The sequence below is a fragment of the Equus caballus genome, chromosome 14 (assembly GCF_041296265.1).
Source record: "Equus caballus isolate H_3958 breed thoroughbred chromosome 14, TB-T2T, whole genome shotgun sequence".
NCBI lineage: Eukaryota > Metazoa > Chordata > Mammalia > Perissodactyla > Equidae > Equus > Equus caballus.
This window is the reverse complement of record NC_091697.1, coordinates 82884664-82898788: the sequence shown is the minus strand read 5'-3', so window position 1 is coordinate 82898788 and position 14125 is coordinate 82884664. Positions and strand designations below refer to the sequence as shown.

The window sequence follows — 14125 nt, the reverse complement described above, 5'->3', positions numbered from 1 at the left end:
GCAGCACTACACAGAGCCAGTATTTCCCTTTCAAATAAATGCATTCGTAGGAAACGAGTTTGCTTTTTAAATGCTTATTTTGGTTTTTAATTATTAATTATAATGATTAGAAACTCCAAATGGAAGTGACCCAGTCCTTTTTAGACCTCTGAATGAAACGTTACAACTTTCTACACAGTCAAAAAAGTGGAACAGAATACTCATGCTTTTCAAAGCTTGAGGTAGGGATCCTAACAAGATGTCTGTGCAAAAGGCTATCAATGAGACTTTAAGATTGGATGTAAGTAAAGAAATGCAGTCATTATGAATTACCGGTCACTATTCCACCACCCTATTGAACGTAAACTCTAGGAGGGCAGGGATTTCTGTCTCTCACTAATGTAACCTCAGTGCCAGAACAGGACCTGGGACACAGTAGGTCTTTAATACATGTTGAGTATATGAATCAATCCCATAGCCAAACATGTAATAAGTTTTCTTTTATAAATCTTACTTTTTTTTAGATGGTAATGTAAGAAAATTTTACACTTGAAATGTTAATCATGATATTTAAAAATAACTTTTCAAACCAGGAAACTATTCAAAATGTATTTTTTCTTTATTGTGTATTTCAGCATCTCAATTTCCTTTTGTATCATATTTTAACTGTTCATAAAAATACCACAAGATGGCATACAAAACCTCATAAAGACATGTCTGGATTTTTTTGGTCCAAATTTTACTATACACTTATCTTATAGAAAATCTCCCTTAAATCCAGGCAAGAGGGACCCACTCTGGACCCTTTGCTTGAAGGTGAAGGTCTCACTAAAGCATACGTCCCTCCCTGCAGGGTGAGAAGACCACAAGGCCCATGGACATGCCCTTCCTCCCCTGGAGAACTTCTTCCAAGCCTTCCTGGTCTGCCCCAGGAGGGTGGACAGAAAGCTGGAGAGCACATTGCAAAGGCCTGAGCTGGGAAGGGGTGTGTCTACACGAGCCGGGGTAGGTTGTTCTTGGGAGAGGATGGCGTTGGGACACAGAGGGCTCTCTGAGACCAGCTCTCCCCACTTTGCCCAAACTTAAAAGCTTGAGAAGTCCAAGAATTCTAGTAAACTTAAGAAGGTGTATTTGCTGAGGCAGGAATAGCTTGTTAGCTTGATTTACACCTTTTAAATATTTAGGTATATGGCATGTGGACTTTCATTTTTGCTCTTGACTGGGTCCTGCAAACATTAAAGACAGGACTATGAGTGTGTACATAATTGGTGGGTATTTTCTGTATTTGTTTACTTAAAATCTGTATGTGGAATCTCTACATTAGAATCCTGAGATTTCAGTAATAAAATCAGCATTTTATTTGAATAGCTTATACTGGATATTTATCAGGAAGTAAAAATAACTTTCATCATACATGGCTTAGAACAGAACTTGCAAACAAAGGTGAAAACGGCAGCTATTACAGCTATCCACCAATGTTTTGCTTTTCCTCCTTCGAGGAATATAGTAGGATGGTACTTCCTGTCCTTTGGTTTTAGGCGTGGCTATGTGGCTAGTTTTTTTGGTAAGCTTTGGTTTAGACTCTCTTTATGACAGTTTTATTGAGATGATTCTCAAACTATAAAATTCACCCTTTTAAAGTTTACAATTCAGTGGATTTTAGTATTTTCAGAGTTATGCAACCATCATCACTAACTTGAGAATATTGTCATCACCACAAAAAGAAACCCATACCCATGAGCAGTGTGTGACTAGGTTTGACCATTATAATGTGAGTGGGAAGGATGTGCATAACTTCACAGCAAGTCTCTTCAGAGCTGGTGCTCAGTGCACCATCTTCTCCCCTTGCCATGGTGGCAGGGTGAGGCTCCCTCAGCCTGCATCTTGGAGGGAGCATGAAAATGGAACCAAGCCCTTAATGAACCAAGAGGATTCGCTGTTGTTTCAAGCCACTAAGATTTGAGGATTGTTTGTAGACCCAGCACAGCATAGCCCAACATTACTGATGCACACAGGATAAAGGTCTGTTTGATGAGAAATTATTTAGGAGAGGCAGAATTTTTAAAAAAATGCTTCGAAATTGTCATTCTAAAATGACTCACTAATTATCCTCTTATAACGGAAAGAGGCTGATTTTGAGTCAGATAACCATTGAAAGTTACTTCACTTGAGCTAAGAAAAGGACAATTACTACTTATATTTACCAAAGAGAGCGTCCAAAATGACTCCATCATGAACTTTGTCCTGCTGATGGAAGCAAGATAGGTATCACTGTTTGAGACAACCATGCTTTCTTAAGGTTTCTTTCTGGAATTCTACCTGGATTTATGTGGTCTGTGGTATAAGACAAGGTCCTAGATTGATTTCTTTCCCCCAATCACTATCACTTAGCCTACATCAAACATAATTTAAATCTTTCTTCTTAAATTAGTAATTGTAATATAGGTCTCCATTTTCAGTATCACGCTCACTGTTCAGTATGGTTGACACATAAAATATGTGAGATACTCTGTAGATCTTAAGATATGCTCCATTCATTACTAAGGCTCCCAGAATAGTTCAGGTTTCTATTACTCATCATCACTGCAAATCCTATCAACTAATCCTCATGTTTTTCTTCCCTCATCTTCAATCAATTCTTTACTAGCTGCCACGTTAAATTTCCTAAAACAAGTTCTGATCATGACACCTATACAAAGACCTCCAATAGCTCTCAGAAAATAAAAAATAATTTAGCCCTTTGCTAGAGCTGCTGTAACAAAATGCTACAAATGTGGTGGTTTAAACAAAAGACACTTACTCTCTCACAGTTCTGGAGACTCCAAATCTGAGACGAAGGTGCTGACAGGGTTGGTTCCTTCTGAGGGCTGTGAGAAAGGATCTGTTCCACGCCTCACTCACAGTTTCCGTGGTTTGTTGGTAATCTTTGGCATTCCTTGGCTTACAGAAGAATCACCCCAATTTCTGCCTTCCTCTTCACATGGCATTCTCCCTGAGTCTGTGTCCAAATCTGTCCCTTTCATAAGGACATGAGTCATACTGAATTAGGGCCCCACTCTAATCCACTGCGATCTCACCTTAACTAACGTTAGTATCTGCAATAATCTTATTTCCAAATAAGGTCACATTCTGATGTATTACAGGTTAGGACTTCAACTTATGAATTTGAGGGAGGGAAACAATTCAACCCATAATCCTATTCAAAGCCCTTCAATGTTTCCTACTTCCCTTTTCAGCCTGATCTGTTCCTCACTACTTCACTTTACACCCAAGGCACTGTGGACAACAAAAATCCCTGCCCTTTTGTGAATCATTACAATACTCTTCTGTTTCTCTGCATTTCTTCTCCTCTAATTCTTTTGTACTCTTTCACCAAATCCTATACATTCTTCAAGGTCAAACTCAAATGATCCTTCTTCCATAAGCATAAACCTAAGTTTCCTATTCATAAACAACCTTTCTTTTTTGCCTCCTTAAGTACATTATTTGTCCTTCTCTTATGGAATGTAGCAAGTAACTTCTTGTTTGCATTGTACATGGCTTATATGGTCTATATTCCTCACCAGACTGTAAGTCCCTCATGAGGATGAGGCACACATCTGACTCATCTTTTGATTTTCCCACGGTATGCTTCAAAGTGCTTTATAACAAATATTGTTGAATGAAGATAAACATATCATAGGAATTATAGTTGAAAATCTTTGACATTATTTTATCGTTATTTACTTTTTTATGATTGCAGGAAAAATCTTATTAATGGATGCTTTTGGCTTTAATACATATTATGGAAATGCACAAATGTTTTCAAACGAACATACAGTTTCAGATTCTAATCCTACGCCTGTCCAACAAGGTAAAAGTACCAGTATCCTGTAAGACCTCATTAAACAACTCTAAATATTTTCCTACAATACTGTGTTTAGAAGTTTCAATGATACAAAGAAGTTTCACTTAATTCATTGTTATGGTTTAATAAATATTTATTAATCTCATTCTAGGTAGTTCAAACTTATTTTTTAAAAGGGGGGAATATTAAAAAAAAATTAAAACTGAAAACATGGATCAATACCACACAAAGATTTGAGAGTTCTGAGCTGGAATTTAGTTTACTTCTTAAGAAGCAAGCATGCTTTGCCTGTTCTCTTTTTAGAAGAAAAAGTAAATTCTATATATTATATACTTCCTTTGCCTTTATATATATGCACTGACATTCAAACGTGGCACAACTTTACATAAATAAATAGTTATAAAATAAACCTTTAGGATCTGTCACTAAGAGTGTGTAAAGATACGTCTTCTATACAACCTTTTTTAATGGAAAAGATATCAAGATTCAAGGAGTTGTAATTCTAAAGAAGAACTTTAAATGAATTTCGTTATTTGCTAAGTTAAGTACTCAAGGTTTGAAGAGTCCAAAAGACTGAAAGTCTGCTTTTCAAGAGTACTATGATCCTCTATCAATGGAGAGATTTTGGCATTTCTGTATTCTAGTAGTTCACGATCCTTGCTTGATGTCAGTAATTCATTCTCGACTACACCAATAGTTGCATCTTCTACCAGAATACTGGCTTGGTATGCTCCAACTGGAATTTCAGGCAATCCAATGTAGTCATGATCTGCCACTACTGAACCTTGCAGGAGATAAAGACTGTCTGAAAGAAGAAACATCATAAGTTTGCCTTTTAGAATTATAATCAAACATCATTAAAAAGAATTAAACAATGTTAAATGTGGAACAAAATTCCAAGTAATAAAAATTAACCATCAAGTTTAACTTCTGGTGGGTTCTCCTATCTACTAAATAAATATACATGCCAAAGAGTAAGTAAAATGATATATAAGCTTGACAGTACATATATATAGAATTCAGGAAAGACCAAGGATTTTAAAAGAGTCAAGTTTTCCTGTTTCTTTGACCTGTCTTTGGTAGGTGTGGGCAAGGAAGGGGCTCAGGATTATGGTATAGATTAAAAACAAAGTTATAAAACTATATTTTTAATGTTGGTATCCTTAAATATGCTTTTGCAAAGCATTTTTGGGTGAATTAATGGGGTCTTAAAAGATATTTTAACAAAACAATTACTGAATCCTTACATTTACAACTTTAGATAATTTTTCAATCTTTATAGAACCCATATTAGGACAATAATGTCAAATTGTTACAATATAAAGTCATAAACTAAAATGAAGATAAAGTTTCTAGAATCAGTCTTATATGATAGGAATGTGTAAGCAGGTAGGCTGCAGTAAAGTAGTTTTAAAAGCTCAGCTTATTTAAGTCTAACTTAATACAAAATACTTATAAACTTGTAAGGTGTAGCTAACTCCATACTGAAATATTGACAAGAAATTTCTCTTGTCAGCATTTTATTCTATTTTGAGCAAATTTATCATCACTACAAGGAAAAAAAATGCTCAAAGTGAATGTTAAACTGATAAAGCAGTAGCATCTTTATAAATAAAGGTTAATGTAGATAAAAGGATTCCTCCCTACCTGACATTTAATTCATTACAAGGAACTCTTCCACCACAGCTGATTAACCTCCTGGATCCTGCCTTCTCTTTCTGGATTTTCTCCCAAAACATTAACAGATTTTCTTGAAGATTTTAATAGCTTAAAGAGTCCTCAAATTTTAGTTCGAGAATTAACAAAAGGAAGATTAATTGCCCATTTAAATTGGAGATCAATGAAAGTTTCTCAGAGCAGACAAATATTCTGGAACATGAGCCAACTCTAGCCATCCTCATACTATGTGAAAAGCTCACTTGGGCCTATTCCACTCCCAGAATTTTATACATTTAAGAACTTTCAATTTACAAACTTCACTAGATGAATCCAAGCTATGCTCTCTACCAACAGATGGCATAAGTGGACTCGGGCTTGTGAGGACATTTAGTTTTGCCTATTTGGTTCTTCATCAGACAAAGTATTCTTGGTATTTTAGTTTTGAGAAGTTTTCTAAGTTTAATCCCACCAATTCTTATGAATGCAAAAGTAATAACTACATTGAAAATGCTGTTAAGAAATACACATATTTATGACAGAAATAAAAATATGGATAATTGAAAGTGGTAAGACCATGAATTTTGTTATGTTAGTATGGGATGAATTGCTGGACAAGAGGCATAATTATGAAAGATAAAGAAAAATCATGTAGCCCATGAGAAGTGCTATGTGCAATAGCAGCAAGAAGGAAGAGAAATGGTCAATGAAATTGAAATACTTTTCGAATGTGTTGCTACACTTTTAACACCAAAGTTTGCTGTTGGCCTGTTAATACCGGAGAATGCTAGGTAGTAGTTTATAAGTGAACTTAAAAAGGTTAGGTATGGTCAAAGTGTTGCTGATCAAATTTTTCTAATAAGCCATGGAGAAGTCCATAGATTCAAGGCCTGAACAATGCTGCAAAGTATCCGTGACAGCACGTACCACAGAACTTAAGGTATTTCTAAATATTCTTACAGAGATTTTTGATGAAGGAAGTTTTCTATCTCAAAATTTTTTTTCCAAACAGATGAAGCAGGTCTATTTTAGAAAAATATGTCCAGGAAACATATATCAACTGGGAAAATATGCATATATGTAAAGCTCTTAGAAGTTACCATTTTTATTTGCTGGAAATGCATTCACAGACCTGGAGCTTAAGAATCTTCTAGTTACAAGGGACTTAGAAACAAATGGACTTTACCAACCTCATTTGTAAGAGGAGAGCTTCTATATAAGTGTATTTATATACACATATATATCTGAGTATATACACACACATACTTTTTCTTTTAAATGAGTGATAAACTTTAAAGTACTTTATTATAATAAAACTATAGAGGGCAAATTCTACACAAATTACTTTATATGCAATGGAAAATTACTCTGGAGATTTCAAGCATTGATTGTGTAGAAAAAAACAAAATTCTCATTCATTCAGAAAGGTCAAATATGTTTTAACTCCTACTACGGTCCAGTAAATGCTGGAAGAAAGAGAAATGCTCTTTAACGTCAAAAAAGCACAAAAAACCAAAGAAAACCAGAAAAAAGATTCTTGAGGCCTAATGTACATGTTGAGATAATATTTTAGATACACTGGGTTATATAAAATATATTATTAGAGTTATTTTCAACTATTTGTAATTTTTTAGTGTGGATACTAGAAAATTTAAAATTATATATTACATAAGTTTTGTATTATACATTTATAGGACAGTACTGATTCAGATTAATTCTGAGTTAGACATATAGAAAAGAACAAGACAGATTTTTGCCCTCAAGACAGATTATGACAGAGGTAAACCAACACCATATTAAAGGACTTCTCCACTCAGTCACATTACACTATAGACTTTACTGAAGTATTTTTCTTTTCTCATTCTATTGATTTAGTTATGACTATGACATCTGTTTGATGAAAGTATTATTTCAGTTTTGACCAGATGGAATAATTTTTTTTTTTAAAGATTGACCCTGAGCTAACATTTGTTGCTAATCTTTTTATTTTTCTTCTTCTTCTCCCCAAAGCCCACCAGTACATGGTTGTATATTCTATTTGTAGGTCCTTCTGGTTCTGCTATGTGGGACACCGCCTCAGCATGGCTTGAGGAGTGGTGCTAGGTGCACACCCAGGATCCGAACCGGCGAAACCCTGGGACTCTGAAGCGGAGTATGTGAACTTAACCACTCAGGCATGAATTAAGTTTTTACTTTCCTAAAAATGGAGATATTTTCAAGACATTACAGGAAATTTTTTCAGCAGTTTTGACATACTTCTCCTTCTGTAGTTTTAAGGAGTAAAATAATGACATTGAGAAATACATTTTTAAATTTCCCTACGGAGAAAAGTTAAAATCAAAGCTTCAGAAAAGTCTGATTTAGATTAATTTATTTCTTCAAATAGAAAGAAAAGTACAAAGTTTCAGAATTCTTAGTTTTCTTACTCTGCAGGCGGGTCACTAGAGTAATCCTATGTATGGCCTGATAATCCTAAAACTATCAGAATGTGTTGCCACACTAGTACATCCTTTCTCATGATAAAATAACAACTAATAACTATAACTTGATACTATATAATTGTCATTATAAGAGGTAACCAATACTAACAGAGAACTGAATTATTAGTTTAGAGATTAGATAACTACGAGGCCAAAGGGAGGCTCTTTGTCTAAACTATATTAATAATAAAGCCAAGATCATGGGCTGGATAATATAGGACTAAGCTTTGTTTTGTTTCATGCATGTGGACCATAACTGTGGTAGGCAGCATAATGGTCCCCTAAAGACGTCCATGTACTAACCCCTGGAACCTGGGAATAAGTCATCTTACATGGCAAAGGAGAATTGGGGTAGTGATGGAATTAAGGTTGCTAACTAGCTGACCTTAAAATAGGGAGATTATCTGGGTAGGCCCAAGGACAAGGGTCCTTAAATATGGAAGAGAGAAGAAGAAGAGGAAGTTGGGGAGACGCGCTGTGAGAAGGACTCTATCCACCACTGCTGGCTTTGAGGACAGAGGAAGAGGGCCACAAGCCGAGCAACGTGAGCAGCCTCTAGAAGGTGTAAAAGGCAAGGAAACAGATTCTTTTCCAGAGCTTCCAAAAGGAACACGGCCCTGCCAATGCCTTGATTTTAGTCCAGTGAGACCTGTGTTGGACTTCCAAGCTGCAGAACTGTAAGATGATAAACTTGTGTTGTTTTAAGTCACTACATTTGTGGTAATGTTATGGCAGCGATAGAAAACTTACAAAATAATGAAAAACATTTCACTTGTTTTTCTGTGAAGGAAAATCAGACTCAAACCTTTACAGGAGGCAGACACAAATCTATCACAATAACTCCTACCCAAAACAAAACAAACACACACACACATAAAACTACTCAAAATCTATGTCAGATACAATAATGGGTCAATAATATTTTTCCTTTCAAAGGGGAACATTATGATTGCAAAGAGACACTATGGTATGCCATAAAATTTCTTGTTAAAATCGTCCTGAAAAGGTACCTGGCATTAAACTAGACAAAATGACAAACAGGCCTGCCTAACATAGCAATGAGAAAATTATAGACCTAGTACTGAATGTGCTCTCTCCACATCATGTTCTAGATAAGAATGGATAAGAAGTTGGCAACAGAAGCATATCTGCTTTGGACAGTGAGTCTTTAATACAGCTACGAAATCTCAAGGCTGGTAAGAGTAGCACTGACAAGCACAGACAGACAAACTCATAGTTCTTTTGGCTAAAGTTCATCCAAATTTACGTCAAATAAAAAAACGGGATGCTTATTGGAACACATTTTGTTTGCCTTAAATTCAGTTCAAGGACTATTTAAAATCAGCTCCTGAGGTGAACATTTTCAGGAAAATATATGATACTGAAGAAAAGATGGCAGAAATCACATTTGTTTTGAATTTCTGCAAATAAGAGCAACACAAAAGAACCAAATAGTAATCACGACCTAGATTGCAGGAAGGCCAGATCGGTACTTCCTTCGGTTAACAAGAAAAAACAATTTGACCTATCAATCTCAGGTTCCTTATATGTAAACCAGTACTAATATTGCAATTTCCTTCCTATTACTGGAAGAAATATCTGCAGAGAATTCAAGCATGATGCAAAAATTATATTGTCTCTGTTTAGAAACTGTTCTACTCAACTGGATTCCAAAATATGCAGGAGTAGCAAAATGTTTGGCCTCTTTTCTAAGAAAGTCTTTGGCAAGAGCAAATCGCAAAATGTTGAAACAGATCCTGATACAGCAACATTTTATACGTAAATTCTGTATTAATTAAAGAAGGTTAACACATTAGAAGGGAGCAAATCCTGAATGCTAAAGATTAAGGGGAGAATCAGGCTAAAGAAGAAAGGACAACAGGTATAATCTTTTTTTTTTCTACTTAACTTGCAGAAGGGAGAAATTATAAAGGGTAGCTCAGAACTGAGAAGAGGCACCTGGGGAATGAAAACACTCATCATCTAACAAAGAGAATGAAGGTACTGTGAGCTTTCAGAATTAGAACGGTCCAAGATAAGTTTACCACTAGAGCAAGTGGGTCTGTCACAGCATAAGGAAAGGCACTAAAAGCTTTTAAGACAACAGTAGTGACACAGATCAGAGGCAGAGTTGAGCTGTTACTGAGCAGCCACCAAGGGCTTCATATCCTAAAAAACAGGGTATGTGTAGGTATCTGTTGTTGTTGCTTTTGTAATTATTATTTACTTAAAAGCCTGTTGAATAACTCAGTTGTTTATATTGTTTAAAAATGTACTGAATTGTATCTTCCATTAATTGTTACTCATATTCAAATAATATGCATGATTTATCTTTCTCTATAGAAAAGGAAAAATTAACTGGCTAAGGTACCAATTAACTCCCTCTCAGTTATCTACCCCAGAGAAATTTTAGGGAGCAGATACAATAGGACCAAATAAAAGAGTCTCAGTAAAGTGGGATTTAATATGACAGCTATGGGAAAATGTCATTTAGCTCCAGTCTATGAAAAGAAAGGGTTAGAGAGATCACAATATCTTGACTGTTCAAAACCATATTTTGGGGCAAGTACAACCTTATTTAGGGTGCGATCACTTCTTTTAGCACCTTCGAGCATTCTGAGCACATCCCACTCGGTACCCTCCCCTGTACCCACCATGACCTATGATGCAATAATAGATTATTAAAAATTAATCACATTTTTTAAGTTCCCTAATATATTTATCTCACAACAGGATTCTGGATAGTATGTTTGTTTTGGGCATTAATTTTCTTAATTGCTGTTTTTCATGCTAAAATGAGGCACAAAGTGACTAATAAAATATTGCAAAAGTGAAAACAGAGAAGATGTAATTCTTCTTTCTGTGGAACAGGTTCATTATCTCCCACATGAACTGTGGAAAAGTGTAAGGAAAGTGCATTAGAAATCAAAATAAAATCTCTTACAAGCCTGACAGTTCAGAAGAGACATTCTAATAAATCAGACCACCTGGTATCTAAAACTGTACCAAATTTTATAAAAATGAGAAAGGAAAAGAAAACCTAACTAAAGGAGGGAGAATTTCTTATATTTTTAACTTCTCAGTCAAAGAAAGTAAAAATGTGGAGAAGTGACAGATATTTACCTTGTTCACTGGATTCTCTCACATACGGCTTAAGGTGGGACATTTTGATAGGTCTTTTAAGTCTAGTCCCAGTGTTGTCTCTCAGAACTGCACATCCACTTTCTGTAATATAATCTATGACACAAGGACCAACCCATTCGGACTGAAAACGACCATCCTTCCACCAATTCTTCCTTTGTCTTAAAACTTCATGACCCACTTTTAGATGAAATGGATTTAATTGCTTTGGTTTCTTTTTAACAATGATTTTGCTTTTATTTAGTTCATCAAAATTGTTGTCCTCCATCTACAAAAAAAAGAGAGAGAACAAAAGGATGAAAGAGGTACAGTTTCTTGAAGGTAAATGCAGATAGTAATATTATAACAAAATGGTTATTTACTGAGATGCTATAAAAAGTAGGCATGAATTCCATTTAATTCTTAAAATGATATTCCAAAGTCAGTATTATTATCCCAACTTTACAAAGAAGGTAAATTGAGATAGGTTAAGTAATTTGCCCAAGTCAAACAACTGGAAAGCAATAAGACTAGGGATTTGAATTCAGCCCTACTTGATTCCAAAATACATGGCTTTCCCATTATTGTCTCTCAGAATGTCACAGCTAATAAGAATACTGTTTAATCAAGACAAGCAGAATTTGACAGAAAAAAATTTGGTTTAACAACATATGTATGTGCATGTATGTGTATGTGCATCTGTGTGTGTGTATATATGCTGAAATTTAAAAAAAAATCACTGTATAGATTTTTAGATTATAGTTTTCTATTAAATAGAATCACCTGGTCTGCTGAAGTTGTCTTATTCTCCATTATTTTATCAGCTTCTTTAATTGCACCTAGAATTCTGGCAAACATACTTGTATTATCACCATCCACTTCTCGAAGAATATCTGAAGTCTCAGGCACACAAGGATTTCGATTAAACATTTGAAAATATGGTGTGTTTTTAGTAGACTCCTGTTTTAAGGAAAATAAACAATTTTTAATAAAACATTTGTCTAGCCAAGAAATAGTCATAACTCAAAAGCAGAGAACTGTATAAAGGCACATACCACATGAGTCACATTGAAGGCAAATGAAACGGCTGACAGGTGGTCGTCCCAGTTGTCTGGGTGGTCGGCACAGTACTTGGAGAGAAACGTTTTGATGGTGCTGGGTGTACTTTCAGTTGGATTCACAGTTTGGGAGGCATGAGAAATTACAATTTGCTTTGTGCCAAACAATCCACGAAGTTCAACATTGATCTGCAAAATATATAAAACAAAGCTGACTTTAAAATTTGTATTTTATTTTTCCCTTGACTCTAAGTTTTCAAAAGAATTTAAATCTTGCCTTTTTCATTGACCATAGCCATTCTATATAAAAACATACATATTTTGTTTAAAACAGCGATCACCATTTATTGAGTCCTTATTATGTGCTAGTCAACACACAATGTTTTACATTACTGTCATTATAGCTTACAACGATCTTATGGGGCATTATTAACCCAATTTTGAAGATAAAAAGCTAAATGAAGCTTTAAGGTTAAGTGCCTTGCCAGAGACACACACACAACAAGGAAATGGAAGAACAGAATTTAACACCAACTCTGAGTTCAAATAACATTTTAATTCAGTAGACAGTTTCTCAAATAAACACTAAGTCACATAATCCAGTTAACAGCTATGTGACCATAGCCACGTCACTAAACCAGTTTCCTCAACTGCCAAATGAGGAAAATTCTACCCAGGACTCTTTCGAGGATTAACTGAGTAAATGTTTGTAAAGCACTTAAAACAATTCTTGGCCAAGTAGTAAGCACTTTATAACGTTTAATGTTACCATTATTGTTGTTTTTGTATTTAGTATGTGCAAGGCCTAAAAGAAGTCAAAACAAGTTTAGAAAACTTCCAACAGTAAGCCTGTTAAATGTAAAATAACTTATTTTTCCTACCTTATTCGTCAGACTTATTTCTTATTAGTTTTAACTGGGTAAACTTTTGGCTGATCAACTTGATTTTTAAAAGAAGACTATTATAGGGGCCAGCCCAGTGGCACAGAAGTTAAGTTCTCACATTCCGCTTCTCGGCAGCCTGGGGTTCGCCTGTGCGGATCCTGGGTGCGGACATGGCACTGCTTGGCAAAAAAGCCATGCTGTGGTAGGCGTCCCACGTATAAAGTAGAGGAAGATGGGCATGGATGTTAGCTCAGGGCCAGTCTTCCTCAGCAAAAAGAGGAGGATTGACAGTAGGTAGCTCAGGGCTAATCTTCCTCAAAAAACAAAAAAAAGGAAGACTATTATATTTCTTGTTGCTTAATTGTAAGACAAGTAGTATCAGAGTAACTAAAAAGGTAAAGCTAATAAATTAGGAAAAAATGAATAAAAACAAAATCACATTTCCCAAGCTCCCTTGCAGGTAGTGGTGGTCATGATAAAGTTCTAGCCAAAAAGTGGAAGTTGGGCTTTTAAAAGTTGTTGGGCAGACTCAGCTGTTGCAAGCTTTTTTTGCCCATTGCTCTCCCCCTTCTTTCTTTCTGAAATGTAGACTTTGTGGCATGGGCTCTGGCAGCCATATTGTAAGCACAAAACTGAGAATCACATCTCAAAGATGGAGAAGCAGAGAGCTGGAAGCATGGGTTCCCAATGACATTCCATTACCCTTCCAACCTTGGACAGCCTGGCCTTCTTTTATCTAAGTATAAAATAAACCCCTATTGGAGTTTATATATCGAGAGGAAGACAGGAGTTTTCTGTTACTTGCAGCTGAATCCAATTCCTAGCTAATATATGTGCCAATTTAGGCTGCCTCCTTTTAATTTAAAAGCAATTAAAAAGAAATCCCAGAAATTGGTGTCATTTGGGTCAGCCTTAATCCAAGGTCACAATCAAGGGTTTTAAACTACTGACCTCTGGAAAAGCCTTCAACTTCTTTGCTTCAAGAGACTGCCTAGAAATGATCCAATGAGTCCATTTGTGAGATCCTACCTTGCTATCTTGACGCCAACAGCCTTTTTCCTCCCCATCAAAACAGATATTCCATGAGTGGTTACAATTTTG

The 14125-nt window shown here is 35.5% G+C and overlaps 1 protein-coding gene across 3 annotated transcripts in view; it reads right to left on the bottom strand.

Moving 5' to 3' along the window:
- Nucleotides 1–3941: 3941 nt before the first annotated feature.
- GIN1 (gypsy retrotransposon integrase 1) overlaps nucleotides 3942–14125 on the bottom strand; it is a 32765-nt gene continuing 22581 nt past the window's right edge. For all 3 annotated transcript variants that reach the window (XM_005599524.4, XM_070234518.1, XM_023617923.2), the window contains 4 exons: nucleotides 12138–12329; nucleotides 11866–12042; nucleotides 11086–11371; nucleotides 3942–4631 (listed from right to left, as the gene is read on the bottom strand). In XM_005599524.4, coding sequence (XP_005599581.1) covers nucleotides 4363–4631; nucleotides 11086–11371; nucleotides 11866–12042; nucleotides 12138–12329 — 924 coding nt within the window. In that variant the 3' untranslated portion in view covers nucleotides 3942–4362. The remainder of the gene's footprint in view (nucleotides 4632–11085; nucleotides 11372–11865; nucleotides 12043–12137; nucleotides 12330–14125) is intronic.